At 40.5% G+C, this 24,402-nt stretch overlaps 1 protein-coding gene across 2 annotated transcripts in view; it reads right to left on the reverse strand.

Annotated features, from left to right (window-relative positions):
- CELSR2 (cadherin EGF LAG seven-pass G-type receptor 2) overlaps positions 1-24,402 on the reverse strand; it is a 144,262-nt gene that overhangs the window by 21,254 nt on the left and 98,606 nt on the right. For both annotated transcript variants that reach the window (XM_068269438.1, XM_068269437.1), the window contains exons 18-27: positions 22,748-22,842; positions 19,876-20,085; positions 17,198-17,381; positions 11,829-11,972; positions 10,698-10,869; positions 10,441-10,599; positions 7,294-7,423; positions 4,669-4,869; positions 2,774-2,948; positions 1,090-1,202 (exon numbers count right to left, since the gene is read on the reverse strand). In XM_068269438.1, the coding sequence (XP_068125539.1) occupies positions 1,090-1,202; positions 2,774-2,948; positions 4,669-4,869; positions 7,294-7,423; positions 10,441-10,599; positions 10,698-10,869; positions 11,829-11,972; positions 17,198-17,381; positions 19,876-20,085; positions 22,748-22,842 (1,583 nt within the window). The remainder of the gene's footprint in view (positions 1-1,089; positions 1,203-2,773; positions 2,949-4,668; positions 4,870-7,293; positions 7,424-10,440; positions 10,600-10,697; positions 10,870-11,828; positions 11,973-17,197; positions 17,382-19,875; positions 20,086-22,747; positions 22,843-24,402) is intronic.

Consider the following 24,402-nt stretch of genomic DNA (forward strand, 5'->3'; position numbering starts at 1 on the left):
ATATGTCATAGACATCTGTTCTGTATGCTTGTTCAGAGTCTATGGCTTAAAGTATTAGAGGAAGAGGACCAGCAAGACAGCCTGGCAATGTGTATTATTTTAAAGTAAATAAACATGTCAGCCTCCATATCCCTCTCACCTCGGGTTCAACTTAAAGCAAACCCCAGCTGTCAAAGGGAAAACAAGTTAGATACTTACCTAAGAAGAAGGAAGCCTCTGGTTGGTCCAGAGGCTTCCTATGACTTCCTTGCACCACCACCACTGGCTAGGACCCTCTTCTACTTCACGGCTGTGCTCCCCTTCATGTACAAGCATGGCAGTAATGTGCAAGCATGAGTGCAGTTGTGCCTGCTCAGTAGCAGGAAGCTGCTTGTCCATGGCCGCACTTGTACAGTAAGGAAATCGAGGCCACGACAACATATCTGACAAGTTCTTGTCGAATATGATCCAAGGGTCTGTGTGTCGCAATGGTGGGGTCAAGGAAGAGATGGGAAGCTACTGGACTATCCAGAGGCATTCCTCTACTTAGGTAGGTATCAAACTATTTTTTTTTTTTTTCGACAGCTCAGGTTTTTTTTAAATGGAGTCTGCCAGGCTTTAGAAATGGTCAATGAGAATATGCAAATAATTCCATCTTTTAAGCAAGCTTATAGAAATTGTAAGCATCCTGAAAGTGGGCTAATCGACAGGAAGTGTTTTTCCATCATGCTTAAGTGGGATTACAAATGTCAAAGAACTATTTTGAAATCAGACAAAGATAAGTTTCCTGGTTGGTTATGAGTGAAACGGTTCATTTGGGCACACTTCCCAATTCAGAGGCAGATACTACACTCTCTGCCTACTTGATCACCTGACAGCACATAGCAGCCATTCTTCAGCTCTGCTCACCTCTGTTGCCAAGATAAGGTAGGTATTGCTACAGAGAATGTATCACTGCAACTTCAGAGGTTAGAAGACGTGCCTTACTTATTACATATACAGAGCAGCTTGACATGGATATACAGGCTACACAGCAATTCATTATGTAATTACATGACTTTTTGGAAAAGAAACATTAGCTTTTCTTTATTACGACATAGATTTCCTTACTGATATCACAAAACCAGCAGGCCCAGCAAAGCTCCAGATTAAAGTGTCTGACACAGAAAGCCAGCAGAAATCAGGGTTGCCATAGCCTTCAGGGTCAAGTCCTACGGCCAAACCTAGAGAAGACAGAATATATAAGGAATTGCACCGAATAGTACAAGGTATAGGTCACTATTACAGATATATCTCCAATAACAATAAATACTGCCTCATAAGAAGCAGTGTTTCCAATCATTAGCATTTCTGCTTTTAGTCATCAGTTTTGGGTCATTATCTTGTCAGGGGATCCAAGGCCTGTTCGATAATCCGAACATTTGTATAGTTTCGGACTCCAAGCACTCAAGAGCTGCAGCCACTGGGATGCAATCAAGAGTCTACCCTGTAGCGTTAGGGAGGCTTGCCTAAGGACTCCTTACTGAATAGGTACTGACTATAGCCAGGATTTGAAACCTGGTCTCCTTTTCAAAGACGGTGCCCTTAACCAGTACACTATCCAGTCACTGTACACTATCCTGGTTGTTTATAATAAATAGAATGGAATGTGCAAATATACATGCAACCAAGCATTTCAATTCCGCAGTGAATCACAATGCATGGATGGAAACATCAGAAAGTGAAGTATACGCACTTTTGGTGTCCCTGTGTTGAGCACACACTGGACCTTATTCAGTTGACTTTTTTTCCTAGATGAAGAAGTACTGTCAAAATTATGTTAAGCATCTTCTTACTTGCTAATGGATTAAAAAGTATTTTATTGCCAAGGTGTGAAAATATCACCTAGGAAAAAAAGTGAATTGCATATTGGCCCCTGTGTATTGCTGAAAAGGCAATCAGCAATGCAAAAGTGGAAGGCCTAATGTCTTTAAAGTCTTGAGGTTTCAATTGATCCTTGCACAAACTTTAAGTCATCCTGAGTCAGGCAAAGCAAAACAGCTCAAAACATAACCAGGCCATCTCTATGTTTCACAGTAGGTATATATATATGTGCTTAATTTTTACATCTCTGAACACATAACTGAAAATAACCTAGAAGCTTCAGTTTTGTTACAACTGTGCAAAGTTCATTTTTCCAGAACCACTGTGGCTTGTCATTACTGGATGCATTTTATTGAATTCCAGTCTAGCTCTTCTTTTATAAATCTACTGTCACTTGAAAAGCAACGGATGGTGGAATAAGACAATGCTAGACTTGACCTTGGAGTTCAACTTCCATCTCTTTGGGATTAGTTCTCAGCTTTTTGTCTGTCTGTTCTGGGATAAATCTTGCCTTTGTGTCCAGACAGAGTCTAAACATCTTAATAATTTTTGCTACTCTTAGCACAGAAACATCAAGCTTTACTAAGGCGGTCTTACAGGAGGAGATTCTGTGTTTACAATATATGTCCAGAGCCTGGTTCTGGAGAGGAAGATCTGTTACTACCGTGTACTAGATGCAATTACAGTGAGGCTAAGGGGGTCATTTTAAAGACAGTGTATAAAAAGTGTCCTTACTGTTTATAACTATTATACATGAGAAAACCATTAAGTAAGGGTACAATTCTAAATAGACTTTACAAATCAAGATGGGAAGGGATCAAAACTAACCTACCCACTAATCACCATTTTACAGAACTAATAGTGAAGACATTATTTATTTGTGTATGGCCAACATTACCGTTTTAACCAAAGCTGAATGTAGTAGACTTACCAGTGATAAAGGCTGGGACACCCCAACCCAGGGCATAGTAGAACCTCATTGGACCAGTATTCACATCTCGGACTTCACTCAGTCGGCGATAAATGTGCAAAATTTCAAGAAATACCCAAGAAAAGCAACAGAGCGAGAGGAAATGGAGGAGGATAGCAATGATGGTGCATGTAAACTAATAGAGATGGGAAAAAGAGATGAGAAGGTACATTCAATAATTATTTAAGCAATGGGGAAAAACGAAATTAACTGAACAACTAACAGCATTTTTTTTTATAATTCAACATTATACTGGCCTATCTAAAGCATTTTTGTCATCAATAACAGTACAAGCATAAAATAATTAATCTCAGTATGGCAGAAGGCAAAACTACAAACAGAAAGTTCAGTTCAACCCCATCCCTTGACTGTTACATATCCACATATCTTCAGACACTTTGATTGCATGCCTGTTCCTGCTGTTAAGCATGTGAAGTTGTGCGAGACTGAACTTCGGATGTAGTGTTTGCGCATTCTTGTTTGCTATTTCAGAGAAACAGCCTCTGCTAAAGAACTTATATTACTCCAGTATTACTCTCCATGGACTTGCTGACTCTGAACTGGCCTCATTAGCCCAAGTAAGCTCCCACATCTGGTCCCAGTCCACACTCAATCCTATACACTTCGTTGCTTGCAGGTAGTTGCCAGATCATTGTGGAGGTCTTCTTCCTGATCACTCTGGCTCCCTGTCAGTGGCGTAGCAATAGGGGTTGCAGAGGTAGCAACCGCTTCGGGTCCCTCCCTCACCGGCAGTGTTAGCTCTTTATTGGTCCTGTGGTGACAATAATCACTTCTATAGATGCTTTGAATAGTGGTAATCATTAACAAACTGTTCCCCATCCCCTTCTTACAACTCTGACACTGAGGTTTTGTTGCGCCATGTCAAGTGTTACATATAGAGTGCTGGGGGGGGGGGGGGGGGGGGGGTCAATGTAAAACTTGCACTAGGGGCACATAGCTCCATAGCTACTCCACTGCTCCCTGTTCCTGTATACCTGCTACTGGTTTAAGGACACTCGAGGTGTAGTGGTATAGTGGGCAGCACAGTGGCATAGTGGATAGCACTTTGCCTTGCAGTGTTGGGTCCCAGTTTGAATCCCAGCCAGGGCACTATCTGCAAGGAGTTTGTATGTTCTCCCTGTGTTTGTGTGGGTTAGCTTCAGGCACTCTGGTTTCCTCTCACATTGCAAAAACATACAGATAAGTCAATTGGCTTCCCCCTAAATTAGCTCTAGACTTCAATGGACATCTGACTATGGAAGGAAGTAGACAGTGAGCCCCTCTGAGGGACAGTTAGTGACAAGGCTATATAATCTGTAAAGCACTGTGGAAAATGTCATTGCTATATAAATACTACTAATAATAATTTGGATGCTGCCATGTTTATTTCCCTTTAAACAATACCAGTTGCTTGGTGTTCTGATTAACATTCAGGCTTCAGTAGTGTCTGAATCATATACCTGAAACAAGCATACAGCTAATCCAGTCATGTAAATAATGCCTGGTACACACAATGCAACTTTCTGACAGATTTACTGTCAGATCGATTCTTTCCAACATGTCCAATCTGATTTCTGATTGATTTTCCATAGAAGTGAAAGGAAGATCGACTGAAAATCAGATCGGACATGTTGTAAATAATCGATCTGACAGTAAATCTGTCAGAAAATTGCATCATGTGTACCTAGCATAAGAATCAGGGATGCAAGGAAATTACTATTTAAGATAAGCTCTACAGATAACATTATTTATCTCATAAGTTTATTTTCAGTTGAGGTTTGCTTTAATTTCTTTCTCTCAATATGTTAAATACACTAGTCACAGTCTGTATAACTCCCTGCACATAAAACACTTACCTCCATGTCAGCCTGGTTGATACCCAGCAAGAAGCTGAGCTGAGACAGGAACAGGGCCAGCAGCAGATTCCGATGGATACTATGCTGATTGAAACGCAGGGATTGTGGGATGCACAGGAAAAGTAAAGTGAGAACAAGAAAGCCCAGGGTAACCCCTATGCAGGAGTAAGTAATGATGCGCAGTGGTAGCACCTCTCCGTTCTGGAAATAGAATGTGGAAAAGTAGGATACGTTAAATTGGTTCTTGAAATTAGTCAAGTTACAGGATAACTGCACACAACCTGTTCCCCTAATTTCCATATCCAAAAAAGGAGTGGCATGGGATAGTGTCTGGTAACAGGGATAGACCCTTTCAAAACAAAACAATGATGCCCCTTCCTACCATGTTACTTACTAATAAAGATGATCTATAAGGCGCTAATAATTTCTGCTTGCATGCAAATAATATGCATATTGTATGCCTATTGCAACTGGCTAATCAAATGCACTTCCTACCAGTCTGGACTGGCCCATTCCCAAACTACCTCCAATATGCATTACATTTGCATGCAAAGCAGAATTAGCATCTCATTAGAGTCTCCTACTGTCTAAACATTCCCAAGTGACTTTCATACCTCTTATGTTTTTGAAAAGACATCCCTACTGTGCAACAGCAGACAGGATCACCCCATTTTGGGATATAACAGGAATGGGGTAAGCGGCTTACTCTATAGGTGTACAATTATCCAAAAAACAAAAATATGAGCATTCACTGTGAATACAGTTGGTCAGATTATTTTGCAACCATCTTCTGTTGTTCTCAAGTACATCAGGTTTTTTTTCCTTATGTAGAACACATAAACTAATTAAAATATAAAAATAAATAACCCCAGTTTGGAGGTCCAAGAGAGCTCAGTGCTAGACTTGAAGAGACTCTGCACTGAAAAATAAACCCTCTGGAAGATAATTACCTCTGGAGGGGGAAGCCTCAGGGTTCCAATGAGGCTTCCCCCTCCTCCATATCTTGGGGGAATCCATCGCTGGCTCCCCCGAAATTTCCTCGACAGGATGTGCCTGCCCGAGTAATATTTACCTACCGTGATACTGCGCAGGCGCACTAGCAGCTCTTCATTCAGGTAAGGCGGAAATAGCCGATCCTCTCCACTCTACTGAGCAGGTGCAAAAGATTTGCGCCTGTGCAGTAGAGCGGATACAATCGAGTTCGGTTATTACCATCTTAACCCGAACGGAGAGCCGCTAGTGCGCCTGTGCAGGACCGTGGTAGGTAAATATTTACCTCGCCGCTGTTCGGGGGGGGGGGGGGGGGGGGGGACACAGCGCTGGATTGCCGGGACACCGGAAGAAGCCTCATTAGGATCCAGAGGCTTCCCCCTTCTGAGGTAAGTATCCCCCAGAGGGGTTTTTTCAGTACATATTTTCTTTAAGCCTGGTACACACTCAATTATGATTGGCCAATCACTAACCAATTTTACCAACTCCATGTAGTATGAGGGTCATCAGATATTTAATACTATGAATGGATTGTGCAGGAAAAAAGGAAAGACAACATACCAAACCAAAGGGTTGCGTACAAACATCAAATTTTGTTCAGCCAATGACTGGCCAATTTTACCACCTCCATGTAGTGCAAGAGTCAACAGATTTTGAATACTATGAGCAGGTTTTGTAGGTAGACCCTCATACTACATAGAGGTGATAAAATTGGTCAGTGATTGGCCAGTCAAAATTGGATGTGCATACTAAGCCTGGTACACACCTTTAATTTTGATTTGCCAATCAGTGACCAATGTACACACCCTTCAGCTTGGTGTGTTGTGTTTCCTTTTTGTACTCAAATCACAGATCATTATGCTGTGAATACACGGGTCGATTTTGCCTCTCGATTCTCCTGCTCGATCGTTTCGACGCTCGATTCTGCAGTCAATTCTCTTATCTCCCGCTCGTTTTTTTTCTTATCTTTTTCCATTCACTTCAATCCGGAATCGAGTGGCGAAACGATCGGGCGGGAGATCGGACATGTCGGAAATTATCTATCGAGCCATCATAATGGCTCAAAATCAAGCCGTATATTCCCAGCATTAAACCTAATGTGCAGATAACAGATTGCAGATATGCGAATCGACCTGTTGCACACAGCAGCAGTGCAGAGTCTATAGGAGGAAATAGAATTTACTAGATCAAAGCTCCACAACAGTGCTGGTATACTCTGGCGTAGATGTACAGACTGTTATTATTATACGTTATTTATAAAACACCAAACATTACAGTGCAACATAATAAAAGACATATAGGATATGGGTTAAAACCATACGCTAAATGTTCATGAAAACATGACCCATGAAAGGAAGAGGACCTTGCCCTATCAGACTTACACTCTGCTTTTACTGGATAAGTATTGGTAAACACTAGACATTTAGGGGGTTCTTACCATATATCTCTTCAGATATGGAAATTAGTAATGTTTTATACTTGAATTATTAAAATGGGACAATTCATGAGTGATTTTAGAACACATGTATTTCATGCATGCTGCTCCTTAAGGAAACCACTCCAGCCATGTTAGAAGAACTTGATATCTCCCTATAGTCCTTTTACAAAAAAAAAATCCCCACTATTCAGACTCACCTCTCTACGTGACATATCCATTAACACTGCAAAGCTGGTCATGTGATTGCATTGGCAGCTGATGTGTGTTTCATTGCGAAAAACCAGCTCACAGCCCCGAGCTGACCATCCACCGCCTGGTGTGGGTAGTCTGAAAGATAATTAAAGGTGCTTTAAATGAGATGACATGAAATGCAAACATAAGTGACCAGCTGTGCCACAGCCACTACACGTTGCCTATAAAGAGTCTAAATGTGAAGGGGAGTCACCCGTGTGGACATTGCTCGATCTGTAATTTAATGCCCCCAACCAAATTTATAATCAATCATAGAGATGACAGAAGGGTCTATCTACAGGATTTTATAAACTGCCAAACTCCCTGGGTTATATACATGCTTGAATGCATATGTGGGAAGAGGTATGTAGGACAAACCCAAAAGCCCTTGAAAATCAGGATACAGAAACACCGATCTACAATAAAATTGGCCCCCAGAGATAATCTGGAAGGTAAGATGCTCACCACAGTGGCAGCACATTCCCTATTATGTACACCTGGAAATATGGACAGATGGAGGGTCTATGGAGTCAAAAAACTATTCCTCAACAATAGAGGTGGCAATCATACAACCAGACTGCTACAGTTGGAGTTACAGTGGATACATAGATTAGGTACGAGATGCCCTATGGGCCTTAATGAAGAATTTGGGTTTGGGTGCTTCTTGCCATCTTAATGAGGTTTGAGTGTAACCATATGAGATTGGGGTCACTGCTTATCTGGTGTGGGCACCACACATTTCGGGCCTGTATCACTGTTGTGGGTGTGTAGGGGGCTCTAGAAATTAAGATATCTATAAGCTCACTTGTGATGTCTCTTATTCTAGGATCTCAAGGTGAGGAGATCTGACTTTTATGTTCTTGTGACATTCTTTATGATATTCTCCAAGACCCTAAGGTGAGAGGGTCTGACTTTCTATACCATTATAACCCCATTTGTTTTAGGACTGTGTTTGTATAGCCTCTCTATCATTTGATCTAAGACCGTGAGGTAAGACGGTCTGACTCTCTTCAAACTTGGGAGATGTGGTGTTGTACCCATGTGTTTATCTGGGGGATGAGTATTAATACTGTGTATCCTTTATGTTCCCCCTGTTTGAACCTATAGGGCTCTACATTCCCTTTTGAATGCCTTATGTGTCAAGCGATGAAGAATCTATACATGGCCACATGGACTAGTATTTAAGAAGATGATGGATGGAGAATCTAGGAGGGATGCGACTTTTTGGATGTGTCTCATATATATATTTTGGATGTGTTCTATATACACATCTTTTTGTGAAATACACAGCTAAATCTACTGTTGTATGCAATTGTTTGGGATTAATGTTTATGGAATGTAGCCATTGGATATGTCTATTCCTCCCAGCACTCAAATTACATTTGGTTTGTGACATAGGCTTGTGGTTACAATTATAGTTACATGAATATTGTTTGTTTTTTTGTTAAAGGATGCTGTCTTCTGTTCCACCACTAGATGTCCTTGGCAGTCTCTCTTTTTCTTATCTTCTTCTTTCCTTATCCTGTTCTTGTCACTGCACCAATTGTACTGTCCACCAGATGTCTCTGCAGAGTCTGCATGGAGATTCCTATGCTTTCCAGTGAATTTTGTCTGACAGGAGCCACCGTAGTCTTAGGGGCGGATACGGCAGCGCCGTTGCTATGGCGACAGCACGCCTGATCACGCCGATGACGCGGCCGCATCCATTGCGGAAGTTTAGCATTTAGTATTTAAGCGACTAGCTGATAGATAGCGTTATCCCTGAGGTAGCTTCTGGCGCAACCGGTAGGATCTGGATCCCCACGGCCCCATCCTCTCCTTCATACGAGGGTAAGCTCTGCTCAGATGTGTGTATTATTGCTTTCCTTACACGGTCATATCTTAACTTGATCTTTACCTACTGCGGGCTTTGGTCCATTACACGTGGTCAATTGATTCTGGATTTGTTTGGGACTGTTCCCTGTTTCATATCCCTTCATTTTCTCACTGGTCTTTTTCCCTGCACTATTCCCCATTGATTATTCATCACCAGTTTTAGTCCCTTCTGGACTTTGTTATTCTATTCCAAAGCATTGTTAACACTCATTGTGGTATTGCTAACACTCATTGTGGTTCACATTCATGTCTATCATATGACCCTACTACAACTGTAATGCACAGCACTTTATGTATTTGTATTTTTGCACAATTCCTTAACCAGCAGCAATTGTCATATTGTTTTATAACCTCTGTGGCTCCCTGGGTCGTTGGTCATGCTAATATAGCTATTAAGCTTTTTTCATTTATTATACCAAAGTGGCTGTTTATTTAAACATGCCCATTGGATCAGCACACTAACGACCCCGGGTCCCACTTCCACTGAGCGGATCTGTGATTATATTGTATTACATTACAAGGGAATGTGGATGGCAAGAGGCCAGGGGATCCTCATTGTTGTTTTTAATTGTTTTTAACCAGTATGTCGTTTGAATCCAGCAATAAAGATACATTTATAAGTTAAGATTTTTGTGGTCTGAGTACTACTATTGATTGATATTAGGGGGACTACTTTTTCCTTTTTCTGTGAATTTATCTATTTTTGGATCGATGATCCTAGTCCCTAGAGATGATATTTCCTAATATGGTACAGCTGTTGGTAAATTGCACCAAACAGCAAGTTTGTGGGCTCTAATTTCTGAAGTGAATAATATGAAATGCAAACTGAAGAGTCTATCTACACACAAACGCATTGCACAACAACAAAACAGACAGTTCTCCTAAGGTGACCGTAGATGATATAATTTTTGTTGTTTCTTCAACCAGAGAAGTCTCATCGATTTTTTTTCTGCTTGATTTGAATAATTAGAACAATCTAACCAATATACTTTACGCTTATCGTTGTTGTTTTTTTTTTTGTTTTTTTTAAATCATATAAAACATTTGTTTTTGTATTTTTCTATCTTATTTTCCCAACAATTACGATCAGATGTTACGCCATCAAAAATAAATAAATAAATAAATCTTACATTTTTTGATAATTTTTATTGAAATCACATGGCAAAATCAATCAATCTGATTGAATCGTGGATGGCCACCTTTACAAGTGGTATCTGGAAACGCAAAGATCTACTTACTGTAGAGAGTGATTCCAATGAACACATATAGGCTTAGAGCGTTCCTGTGTCTCTTTAAGTCTGAACTGCACTGTGATTGGCTGATCCAGAGTTTCCCCTTCTTCTTCGTGAATATAAATGCTCACCACAGGGGAGTTTATCACAGGTCGTTTAGGCACTCTAAAGGAAAAGAAAAGGAAAAAGTGCCACATGTTGGTCTTTACATTAAGATATATACGGTACATATTTCCACTGCTGTTGGCATCTGCTCTGTGTACCTTAGGCTTCTCTTGTCAGGGTCCCACCTCTCAGGCAGTAAAATGCCCAGGCCATGGTATACTATGACAGTTACCACAACTTCAGAGTCTCTTTGGGCCCCTTCCATCCATGTCACCTTATCACGCTTTGCTCTGTTTTGCTCTGAACGATCGCCTTCTAACATATCTGTGCCTTTTTTTCAGAATTACAGAAAGTGGAAAAATATAGAAAACAACCAGTTAACATATAAACATAGTAATAAAAAACATTATTTGGATCTATTTAGTTTACATTTATTTTAATTGAGTTCTTGTTACAATAATTAAAACAGGACTTTACTCCTCCCCCCTCCCATTAGGAAAAGTTCCTCTCACCTACTACTGTGTTTGTGAGATGATTTAAAGTAAGCCTGAGGGGAAAAAACATCCTTACCTGGATGATCTAAAAATTCTCCAGAACTCTATAGGCTTCTCATTGCATTAAATGATAAGCAAATACTTCTGTGTTTATGCAAATGTTATGCAAATATATGCAGCTTGAAAATGGACCAATCAAGTCCAACCCAGGGTTAAATTGATTGGTCCATTTTCAAGCTGCATATATTTGCATAAACGCTGAAGTATTTGCATATAATTGATGATCCTGAACAGCTGCTGATCATGATACATGGGGGGGGGGGGGGGAGCTACAGCAGCAAGTTAGAGGAGATGGCCAGATGCAATAAGGACCCTGGAAGTGGTTAAAGAACATATACTGTATATAATCTGGGACTGTGTATCTATTTTTCTTCCCTCATGTACACTTTAAATACCATTATGATTTTTCTAATTTCAGATACCTGTAACAGAAACATGACTAAAACTATTAGGTCTGTAACCAATGAGAGAAAAATAGGCAGCTCTAACAATTAGTCCCAACCATTGATACAGTATTGATTGTACAATCATACCAAATCTATGTGATATAAGGGACTAACTAAAGTAACTGTCCAAGGCATATTCACTCAGTTTACACACAACTCGTGTCACTCTCACATATAAGGACCCCCTTATCAAATAAAGAGACCATAATTATATGTATTGGACTGTGATTTCAGCCCAAGCAACAAGCTAATTCACACAATGAATTCGTTTTATTGTATCACCTCTTACCATTAAAATTGTGGGACATAAAGTTTGTGATGGGAAGAATAAGTGCAGTCTCCTGATCGCTTGGCTTTACTCCACGTAGGGTTTCATACTGTGGCAGTGTAACACCGGCACGGTTGGCTTTATCCAAACGTGTCACAGACACCACTGTTGGGTGAGAAATACACAAAGAAAAAAACAATGATTTGAAACATTTCTGCAGGTTATCTCCATTATGTGGCTACAAGTGACAAATGATGCTTGCAATGTCTGACTTTAAACTTGGAACAAAAACCATTCCTTGCTTTGCTCTAACCATTGGGATTGTAGTGTAACTAGGCTGGAGCATGCCTCTAACATGTCCTTTAACAGTACAATATTCTCCATTGAATTGTACAGAAAACCACGTAGTACATGGAGAAAATCGACATGAAACAATTCAACGGTCGATTGAAATACAGAATTTTTGTCAATCAGAATGTTGGATTTTACAATCATATATGAAGAGAGCAAATATCCTAATCCTCCCAATTATGAGAACAATTGATCATTACATTGATTACTTATGATCCTGCAAATCTGATCAAATGATCACATCTGAGGAGAGTTCAGTACTGTTAATAGGCACCATTAAAAGTGCTTAAGCCAAATTGGGTAGAGCAAAGTGGGAGTTTTCAGGAAAAGCCATTATCTTCAAACGTAGAAGAACAGTATGTAGGATGGAGCCTAGTAAAATGTTCACCTGCTCAGGGGCGTCTCTAGCCATTTTGTCACTCCAGGCGAGAAAACCTGTGGCGCCCCCCCTCCCCCCGTGTGGTGCCCCGCTGATGAAAATAATCGTAATGCAGCAATGTTTCACCATAAGACAGGCATGGGCAAACTCGGCCCTCCAGCTGTTACGGAAATACAAGTCCCAGAATGCATTGCAGGAGTCTGATAGCCACAGTCATGACTCATAAAGGCAAATGCATTGTGGGACTTGTAGTTCCGTAACAGCTGGAGGGCCGAGTTTGCCCATGCCTGCCATAAGATAAATGTAATGCGGCAATCTTTCACCATAAAATAATCATAACGCATCAATGATTGACCATAAAATAATCATAATGCAGCAATGATTCACTATAAAATAATCATAACGCAGCAATGATTCACCATAAAATAATCATAACGCAGCAATGATTCACCATAAAATAATTATTACGCAGCAATGATTCACCATAAAATAAACATAACGCAGCAATGATTCACCATAAAATAATCATAACGCAGCAATGATTTACCATAAAATAATCATAACGCAGTAATGATTCACCATAAAATAATCATAACGCAGCAATGATTCACCATAAAATAATTATAACGCAGCAATGATTCACCATAAAATAATTATAACGCAGCAATGATTCACCATAAAATAATCGTAATGTGGCCAGCGTTCCCCATAAAATAATTGTAATGCGGCAGCGTTCCCCATAAAATAATCGTAATGTGGCCAGCATTCCCCAAGAAATAATCGTATGTGGCCAGCGTTCCCCAGGAAATAATCGTAATGTGGCCAGCGTTCACCAGGAAATAACCGCATGTGGGCAGCATTCACCAGGAAATAATCGTATGTGGCCAGCGTTCCCCAGGAAATAATCGTAATGTGGCCAGCGTTCACCAGGAAATAATTGTATGTGGCCAGCGTTCACCAGGAAATAATCGTATGTGGCCAGCGTTCCCTAGGAAATAATCGTAATGTGGCCAGCGTTCACCAGGAAATAATTGTATGTGGCCAGCGTTCACCAGGAAATAATCGTAATGTGGCCAGCGTTCACCAGGAAATAATCGTAATGTGGCCAGCTTTCCCCAGGAAAGAATCGTATGTGGCAGCGTTCCCCAGGAAATAATCGTATGTGGCCAGCTTTCACCAGGAAATAATCATAATGTGGCCAGCATTCACCAGGAAATAATCGTATGTGGCAGCGTTCCCCAGGAAATAATCGTAATGTGGCCAGCGTTCCCCAGGAAATAATCGTATGTGGCAGCGTTCCCCAGCAAATAATCGTATGTGGCCAGCGTTCACCAGGAAATAATCATAATGTGGTCCGCATTCACCAGGAAATAATCGTATGTGGCCAGCGTTCACCGGGGAAATAATCGTATGTGGCCAGCGTTCACCAGGAAATAATCGTATGTGGCCAGCGTTCACCGGGGAAATAATCATATGTGGCCAGCGTTCACCAGGAAATAATCGTATGTGGCAGCGTTCCCCAGGAAATAATTGTATGTGGCAGCGTTCCCCAGGAAATAATCGTATGTGGCAGCGTTCCCCAGGAAATAATCGTATGTGGCCAGCATTCACCCGGGAAATAATCGTAATGTGGCCAGCATTCACCAGGAAATAATCGTAATGTGGCCAGCGTTCACCAGGAAATAATCGTATGTGGCAGCGTTCCCCAGGAAATAATCATATGTGGCCAGCATTCACCCGGGAAATAATCGTAATGTGGCCAGCGTTCACCAGGAAATATTCGCAATGTGGCCAGCGTTCACCAGGAGATATTCTCAATGTGGTAGCGTTCCCCAGGAAATAATCGTATGTGGCCAGCATTCACCCGGGAAATAATCGTAATGTGGCCAGGCTGGCCAGCGTATGCAGCCTAGAGGAGCCACTGCCTGCCAAGTGTTATTGGCGGTGGTGGTGGGGGACTCAGGGCCAACCAGGGGGGCATATAAGAAATTATCAAGAGCAGAGGGCACTCACTGTGAGATGTCGCCTCTGCAGATAGTGTGTTTGCACAGTGTAGCGCAGCCGGCGGTGGCACTGGTCCTGGTGCGCCGTCACACACACTCGTATACTCTCGGTCACACGATGCGTTCCAGAGTATGTGACAGGCGGGGGGCGGAGTTAGGGGCGGCGCCGCACGTATAAACAAACTAGCGTGCGGCCGCTCGCTCTGCTGGAGAGGAAGAGGGGGCGGACCAGTAGGCGGCGGCACCGCACGTAAAAGCTGACTAGTGTGTGGCTGCTCGCCCTGGAAGAGGGCGGGGGCGGATCAGTAGGTGAGACAGGCTGAGCTGCCTGTCACAGCCGGCTGCGCAACCTGATAATTAAAAAAAAAAAAAAAATAACACACACAACGCGGCGAGAGAGCGCCCACGGCCACACACGGCGCTCTAGGCCAAAATTTATTGTTGCCTAGTGACAGCGACGCCACTGCACCTGCTGGTTGGGAAGGGATGACACAACATTGTTTGACAGACCACCAGCTACAGGAAAATGTAAACAGAACTCCATGTGTTTATTTTATTTTTAACAGCAATCCCATAAAATACACCAATAATCATTATGAAGGTTTTAGTTCACCGTAGCCTTTGCATTGTTAGTAATGGTGAAAGGGGGTCTTTCCATTACTCAGCCAAATCCCATATCTGATGCAGCTGTAACAGAGAAATGTCCTTGATATAATCATGTGACATCTAACAGCAAATGAAGAAGCTGCTCACCACAGTGTCACAACTGAGCAATTGTATTGGAGCTATAAAAATCATAGTGCATGTTTCGGGTAAGAGCTCTTCATAGGCACACCCAAATAAAAGACATACTCCAAAATATGTAATATGATTTTTATAGCGCCAATACATATGCTCCATTACAAGACTTTCTTTATTTGTTAGTGGAAGGCTGTTTGTACTGACCAGGTTTGGTGTACCTGGTCCTAGGGTGGACACCAACATCCCCTACTTGACTGCAGTTAGGGCTTGTTCACACTATGAGCGTTTGCTGTGTTTTTTAAGCGCTGGCGATTTTGTAAATAGCTCTAAAAGCGCTTGTGCAATGATTTCCTATGGGTGTGTTCATGTATGAGCGCTCCGTTTTCTATTGAATCGCAAACGCGGCTCCTGTACCATTTTCTGAGAGTTTGCATTCAATAGAAAGTGTAGGGAAATCGCAAAGCGCTTGAAAAAGCGTTTTGAATTGTGATTTACCGAGCGCTTTAATAAATAAATACATTGTATTTATTAATTTCCGGATAGAAGAGTCCACTTCCTGACTTACGTCAGGAAGTGTCAAATTTAATCACTCAGCAAAAGCACTTTTAAAATCGTTCAACAAATCGCTCAGCGTTTGCAATTGCGCTAGTGATTTGTAATGTGAATAAGGCCTAAGTGTGCATGGTGTTAGGTAAGTGGAGGATTTTTTGCATAGTAGTGTCAGTCTGGTAACCCTGGATCCATTCATAAAACCTTTCCGCAGCAAGGAAAGAGAGGGTTCCCTAGCTAAAGAGCCCAACCCACTAACCTGACAGGGTTAGATTTGAAGCTCACAAATACCTTTTTAGATTTTTGTGCTCCCCCCCCCCCAAAAAAAAAAAACAACAACAACCAGGCGCAGAAGAATAGTACACTATATTAGCATTATTACATTTAAAAACAAAATAGTCAACCTTTGCAACAAATGAAATAATTATGTTCCTTATAAAATAGGTACGTGCATCATTTCACCTATACAATACCTGTATGTGCAACCATTATTTCTTCACTGTAAGGGTCCTTTCACTCTATGGCGGTGCAGCAAATTGTCGCACTGCTACCGCAGCCTAAGGAAAGTCTATGGGGAAGTTATACTTCCCACGTTCCGGAGTGCCTGATTTAACCCTAGCACATACCTACATCACCGGAAATCATGTTAGTCTATGGCGACGCAAGGTTCTTTAAACACGTTGGCATTGCGACATCACGGCACGCATGCGTGGAAGCATAGTTTTACAATATGCTTCCATGCACTTCCGCATACCCAAAACAGGAAGTGACTGCAAGTGTGCATCACTTCCTGTTTGGACGGATGCCAGATAGGGAACACTGTGTAACTAACGCGGTGTTCCCTGAAGGCCGGTTTTGGCGGTGCGATGCGGTGGAAACACCACACTGCTGATGCCAATTTGTAGTGTGAAACCAGCCGTACAAGTGCTGCCATAATGTCTCCCATATAGCAGGTGCAGCCCTTATTTCTCACATATGACAGGTGCAGCCACTATTACTCCCATATAACAAGTGCAGCCACTATTACTCCCATATAGCAAGTGCAGCCACTATTTATCCCATATAACAGGTGCAACCACTATTTCTCCCATGTAACAGGTGCAGCCACTATTTCTCCCACATCACAGGTGCAGCCACTATTTTTCCCAAATAACATGTCCAGTCATTATTTTATATCTACATGAAGAGCCTTGTCTCATCTGGTGCAAAGGGAACTTAGATTTCCACTATCAACCTCTGTAGCAACTTGGACAGCGGTGTTACAAGCCACAACAATAGATTCCAATTACTATTTACAAAAATGCTCTCATACTTAATTTTCTGGTAGGTATCCAACCTTATGCAGGCCTGTATTACAGAATACTCACCTATGTTTTGTGTGTTAATAGTGAACGGATTCAAATATGTATGTTTCATATTACGGGCCACGTTCTTCATGTAGGTTTCGTAATGCTTTAATAATAGAGCAGTGCCTGCTTCCGAAGACTGGATGCTGTCCCAGTGTTCTTTAGTATTAAGATCAAGAAGATAACTCCCAATCTTCACAACATTCTATCAAAGAAACACAATAACTTTGATCATGAAATCATGCTTTTCGCACAACAAGAAACAAAAAAGTTTTTAGAGATAAGGCTAAGATTTTTTAGAACTACCATTTGTAGGGAAATCAATTCTGTAATGCATATTTCTAGGGAAGAGAGTGTATTGTAATTACTTTTTGGACACCAAATTGAGGTTATTGACCTGACTATATAGTAAGCATTTGGGAAAAGCAAAGACAAAATTAATATTGCCACTAAGGCCTTTTTGCACACTGAGGGCTTGCGGAGTGCTCATTTTTTTACCGTCAAAACCACCACCCATGCGATTGAAGATAAAACCTCCCAACAACACCTAAGCAGTAAGAGGCTGACGTGATTGTATGCACACAACATGCAGCGTTTCAGCTGTAGTAACTGCCCTAAACCACAGTACATGTGTGGGCAGCCGCCAAGTATTCATATTGTTCTGATTCAAATGCCCTAAATATAATTAGACCAATAGGTCCTGGTAAATAATATTAACCAATATTATTTTTTATTATTAAGTATTTATATAGCGCCGACATATTACGCAGCGCTGTACAGTGTATATATATATATCTTGTCACTAACTGTCCCTCAAAGGAGCTCACAATCTAATCCCTACCATTGCCATATGTCTATATTATGTAGTGTAAGCACTGTAGTCTAGGGCCAATTTTTTTTAGGGGGAGCCAATTAACTTATCCGTATGCTTTTGGAATGTGGGAGGAAACCGGAGTGCCCGGAGGAAACCCACGCAGACACGGAGAGAACATACAAACTCTTTGCAGATAGTGCCCTGGCTGGGATTCGAACCAGGGACCCAGCGCTGCAAGGCGAGAGCGCTAACCACTACGCCACCGTAGTCACATAGGAACAGTATGTCCCTTTTAGCCCTCATAAGATGTTAATCTTGATATGGGCAAATAGGGCATTTTGGGGCAACCAAGTTCTCGATGTATTCAGAGTGTAGAGACACGTTTTGAGTCAGATCATCTAATAATTAAAACATATATTTTATTATAAACACATAAAACAGATTTAAGAAAATTTGCATATGGCTAGAACAGACACAAGCTGATAGCCATCAATGTAATCAGTGGTAATCAGTGTTACATACAATAACAAATCCTAATACAATTTTTTGATTGCTCCCCTGCATGGGGGGCTTTTGAATGGAATTTGTTCCCAAGTAGTGGCCCCCACCATATAAACTAAAGTGGGGTCACACTGGGATCAGAGTGTCCGTATATACTCTAATAGCAATAGATATACAATGACCGAGATATACTCAATGTCTTGGCACGTTTCGTGAATAAGACGATTGTATAATTCACTTCTTCAGGAGTAGCGTATTCTCGGCTTAAAGGCACAAATACACTGTAGGCTGGTATTTCTCTGTAGGTTGTAAGTCAAGGAAAATTAGCAGGTCCTGTCTGAGCAGTTATCTGACAAAACCACGTGGAGTCAATGGAGATTTCAGTGTGCGTCTCCAGTATTCATATTTTAGTATGTTGTGGAGTGGTGGTAAGGCAGCAGATACTGGTAAATGCTTGGTTTAGACAATGCATTAACACTAAAATCCAACTCTCAGATGCCATGTTCCAGGCATTTACAAAACTATCAGTGTAAACTAAGCCTTACATATTTTTGTAGTATTTTCCAGCAACCAAAGGCAGATCGATAGCAAGATCATGTGACTGGTATGAGTTACAGGAGGTTTAAAGTGTACTCGAGACAAACCTAATCGGAAAAAAAAGAGATGCATACCTATGAAGAAGCAAGCCTCTGAATCCTATAGAGGCTTCCTTGTCCCCCAGGAGACCACCATTGCCAAAACTTTTTCAACTAAAGCTTGTTGGATACGCCATGCTGTGTACGAGCATGGCTGTCCTGTGCCTGTGCAGTAAGCTGGAGCGACTCTGTGCCACTGCGGCTCTACTTGCACGGATGCAGCACGGCTGCGCTCGTGCAAAGCGAGATGCGTGGACACAAACTTCAAGAGGGTCCCGAGCAGCGACAGTAGTCACAAAGAGGACATGGGAAGCTACTGGAGCATTTAAAAGCTTCTTCCTCAAGTAGGGTGTCTAATGTTTTTTCTTTTACGTTTGTCTTGGGTTTGCTTTTGTATTGTTTTGGGTAGAAATAGATGCATATATACTATAGTATATGACTGCTGAAGGTAATCCACATAATGTATTTCAGTATTTATACTGTCACAGCATGACACAAGACTCACTTGAACATAGATATGCCCCTGCAAGGAATGACTTCCTGTATAATGTTTGTATATATGTAATGGCTATGAATGTATACTAACATAACATTCAACATCATCCCATCTATTTGTACAATTGACAGCTACAAGTCAGCCCATCAATCACAGAACCTTCATGCACACTGATTTTACTGAAAACCATTATGCTAAGCATTATACTTGCTGCCAGTGAGGTAGCTGCTGTGGATACAAGTAAAAAGGTTACCTCTGTGAAATGTACATCCTGAGTTGCTGCCAGGTTGAAACCACTTTCTTGACTTTGTTTCTGCAGAATGGCATTAAGAAGCTGGTATGATATCAACACATCACTGCCCAGGAAGGCTTCTGCTTCTTGTGTGACATTTAGTAGGTCATGAGCAGCATTCTGTGCAACAGCAGGACTTAGAAGTGACAGGTTTCCCTTCAGTGTGTCCAGCTGAAAAATAGATGCGTACAATTTTATAGGAGTCATAGGTAACTCTTCTATAGTAAAAAAAAAAATCTATATACAGGTGGCCATACACCATCAATTGTTTTTCTTTCAAATTAAGAATTTAAATAAATATAATTATAGTAAAAGTTTTAGAATGAATGTAACATTTGAAAAGTTAATCAGAAATATCCGCAGCTTCCAATGGACTTTACATTTTGCTCAAATATATTTCAAATTAATACGATTATAGTGATGATCACCTGCCACTCATTCTCAGCAAGACTTTGAAAATTGGTGAAGGGGAACATGTGTTCCCTGAGCAAATCAAAGTCCCTGTATATTAATGAACATGACTCCAATCAGGAGCCATGTTAATTCATATTAATGAAAGTAATAAGTAAAAAAAGACCATTTCCTGGTAACCCAGGTAGCGTTTGTAGTGCCATCTTTTGGCCAAAAAGTAAAATTAAAATACATAAAAATTACTATAGTAATTTAAAAAAGTAAAAAAAGATTGAACACTTTCTGGTAGTCCAGGATCGCCCCATCGAAGCAGCTCAACTTGGCGCACGCTGTGCACCCTGTAGAGCATAGCTGCAATTCTTTAGTCTTTGGCTGCGTACTGGTAATTCGGATGCCGGCAATAGCTGGACCCCGAGTTACTACGACCCAGATGGGGGAACAGTATTTAACATCTATGGGAATTCTGGCAGCTGCTGGGCGAGCCATCATGTAGCTTGCCTGTGCCCAACTGCCTGGAGACTATTTAATAGGTACTCCACACAATAGTGTTTATAGTGCCATCCTGTGGCCAAAAATTTAAATACGGTACATTAAAACATACTTTAGTTATTAACCCCTTTTAAAAGCAAAAAAGGGCTTGTAATTATTGAAAGGGTACAAAAAAACATATATATGGCAACAAATATATTATCGCCATACACTGTACTAGGAACATAATTTAAATGTTGCGATAGCCGGCACAAATGGGCAAATAAAATGTGTGGGTTTATCTACAGTAGCAAAACTATAGGGGATGGAATTAGAGAAATAGTGTACATTTTTCCTTGTTTTTCCCTATAAGATGTATTGAAAATAGAGCAATTACAAGTATCACCCACAAAAACCTAGTTTTTGGCGAAAAAACAAGAAATAGATCATTTAGGTGTGATAAGCAGTGAGAAAGTTATGGCCAAATAATGAGAGGAGCATTGACAGGTAAAAATGGCTCTTGGCGGTAAGGGTTGTGTTAAGTGGTTAAAGAAATATTGACTTGTGGGGACACCAGACTGAAAATAATAATACAAAATACTTTTTTTATATGAAAAAAATAATTATACATTGGTTGGTCTACTTAAAGAGGCACTGCAGTGAATACAGTATATTATTCAGGATACCAATTTTTACAGTTATTTTCCTGGTTTCAGCATCAGACTCACCTTCTATATCTATATCTTGCTGTATATTGGTATGTAAACCCGCCCTCCCAGCAAAGCTTAGCCTAGGCTGTTTAGCTATGCATTCTGCGAGACCAGGCATTATTTACACTGGCTTTGTAATTCCTGGAAACAAACATTCTGCAGAGCTGCACCTGACAGGGCTAAAGATGTCGCCACCTGTGATAAATTTCAGAATGTCAACCAGGGTGAGGAAAGATTTTACTATGGGGAAACACTGAATAAATCATTTATAAATAAATATTTTTTAAAATAAGCAATTTTACTCATTACGTTATCTTCACTACAGTTTCTCTTTAAATCTGCCATTTTCATATGGAAATGTATTTTAAGTTGTAAAGCTAGCTCCCATCTTTCCCACACTAGTCTTGACACTCCTACCTTTATTGTACTGTGCCCCAAGCCTCTATAAACAACTAGTTCTACATCAGAGTCTCTTATACAGTATGAGAGCAACAAATTACAAAGAAGTTCAATTTCGTATATATTAAAAAGTAGGGGAAAAAAAAATCACATATAGAATTAAAAATTCCAACGAGTTTGTCATAGCTTATTAAAGTAGCCTGTCTAAAGATGTGTATATGTATTGTAATTTCTCTTGATTGCCATTTTGTCAACTGTCTACAGATTTCATCCAAGATTTCCTAGGATCCTCATCTTCCTGTTCTAGTAATTAGCTCATGGCTTTCCCACAGTGCTTTGCGTCAAATTTCGCACGGCCTGTTGCTAGAAATATGAAATCTCCAGCTAATGGAGGATTCATTTGTCTCTGACAAAGTGCTTACTTTATAACATGGGTTAGCACACAAGCAATATCTTTTACTGCACTAATGAAACAGAAAGCAAATTGTCCACTGAAATGCAGTAAGTGCAGATGTCTGATTTGCAAGTTTCTGATTGGCTGATCACATTCATATCAACTTAGCTCTGCTTTTGGTGTACAATAAAAAGTGAGACATTATCGTATGAGTGTAACATGATGTAGTATGATGCGCAAATGACTCTAGTAGGGATATGATTGTGACCCCTCTGAGGAACAGTTAGTGATAAGACTATATATTATGTAATGTTGAAGACATCAGCACTATATAAATACAAAATTAATAAGTAAAACATTTCTAATCCTTCCCTTCACAAAAAAAGTTGAGGTTATTCAACAAACTTTTAAACTTTTCAGATATTTGTAAGACACCAGTGTAGCTACATACCAGTCCTTTCAGAGGTATGAGAGAACGGGAGGTGCAGTTTGACAGGTCTGGAGGTAGCCAACCTCTGTGTTCATCACAGTGACGTATAGCAGTGCCTGCATGGACAATGAAATACTATATTACAAAATGATCCATCAAACTGTTAACTAACATAAATGCAAAGCCTTTATCCCATCAGCAGCTTCGAAGGAATAATCTCATTTGAGATAAGTGCACTGCTTTTGATGTCAGCCAGCACAACTCGCTGTGCTGTAAATTCTTGGAATGCTTTAATGTCTCTCAGCTAGCAGAAAATGTAGAAATTGTAGTATTGTCTTACACAGCTCCCTAGTGACAAGTGGCCATAAATACACATTACAGCAGTACTAATTATTAGAAAGGAAATGCAACAAATAAGTAATTAAAAAATAAATTGGCCTGGAGCACTTGCAAGCTTCTAAATAAATTGGCTGCTAAAGGATTAAAGGGCACCTGAAGCAAAAAAGATATGCACTCTTTTATTTTTGTCCCTTTTTATAAAATGCCAATTGCTTAATTGTGTCATGCTGATCTTTTGGCTACCTGTTAGGGAATTACAAAGTACTAATGATGGAGAATCAGTGCAACAGTCAGATAAATAGCATTTTAAAATGATAAACAAAATAATGACACACTCCACATTTTTCTTACTTCAAAGTTACATTACATGCAGTACATTATGCATTACACAGTATGTAAAAACTGTTTTAAAAAACACCCTTAGTGCATAACCAATTTATTTAGCCCCACTATAGAAGGGCCATCTAATTTTGTCTTGCCAGTGCCTAAATAAATAAGCTGTAACATCACTACCCTCAGTGAATAAAGACTTATATTTAAAGGTCCCCGGTTCGTATCCCGGCCAGGGTACTATCTCCAAGGAGTTTGTGTGTTTTCCTCATGTCTATGTGGGTTTCCTCCAGGAACTCCGGTTTCTTCCCACATCCCAAAAACATACACATAAATTAATTGGCTTCCCCTAAATTGTCCCTAGACTACGATACATACGCTACAGGATGCATACATAGACATATGACTATGGTTGGGATTAGATTGTGAGCCCCTTTGAGTGACAGTTAGTGACCAGACAATATACTCTGTGCATCGCTGCGGAAGATATTGGCAAAATATAAATACTAAATAATAATAAAAAAAATGCCAAACAAACCTAAAATAAAAACACAGCAGGGCCAGATTTGACTAGATTTTGGAGGACCAGCAGAAATAGAAAGCACCCGTCCAATTTGATTGGTAGATGATCATGCCACAAAATGGCAGTGAGCAGCAATAAGAATTGCACGGCAGTGTTTATCTGGTTATAACTAGTCTTGTGCTTTATAGTAAGTAGGTTTTTAAAGCAAACATTATTTCAAATACATGTGACATTATCTGCATCTTCAAATAAGGGACATGCTTACTAATGTATGTTTTCACAGCAGCTTCTTTCCAATAGCTGATATCTGCTGGTGATGTCATGTGTAAGCACAGAACAGGGAAAGTTCACAGTATTTTTAGCTTGAAATGCTATTTTTCACCTCAGAAAGTCAGTAAAAAGAGCTCACTATCAGGCAGGAGCTATTTCTGATCAGGTCTTTACAAAGTTGAGTGAATTATCGATTGTGTGTAAACAAGAAGAA

Source organism: Hyperolius riggenbachi, chromosome 2, assembly GCF_040937935.1.
Source record: "Hyperolius riggenbachi isolate aHypRig1 chromosome 2, aHypRig1.pri, whole genome shotgun sequence".
Lineage (NCBI taxonomy): Eukaryota > Metazoa > Chordata > Amphibia > Anura > Hyperoliidae > Hyperolius > Hyperolius riggenbachi.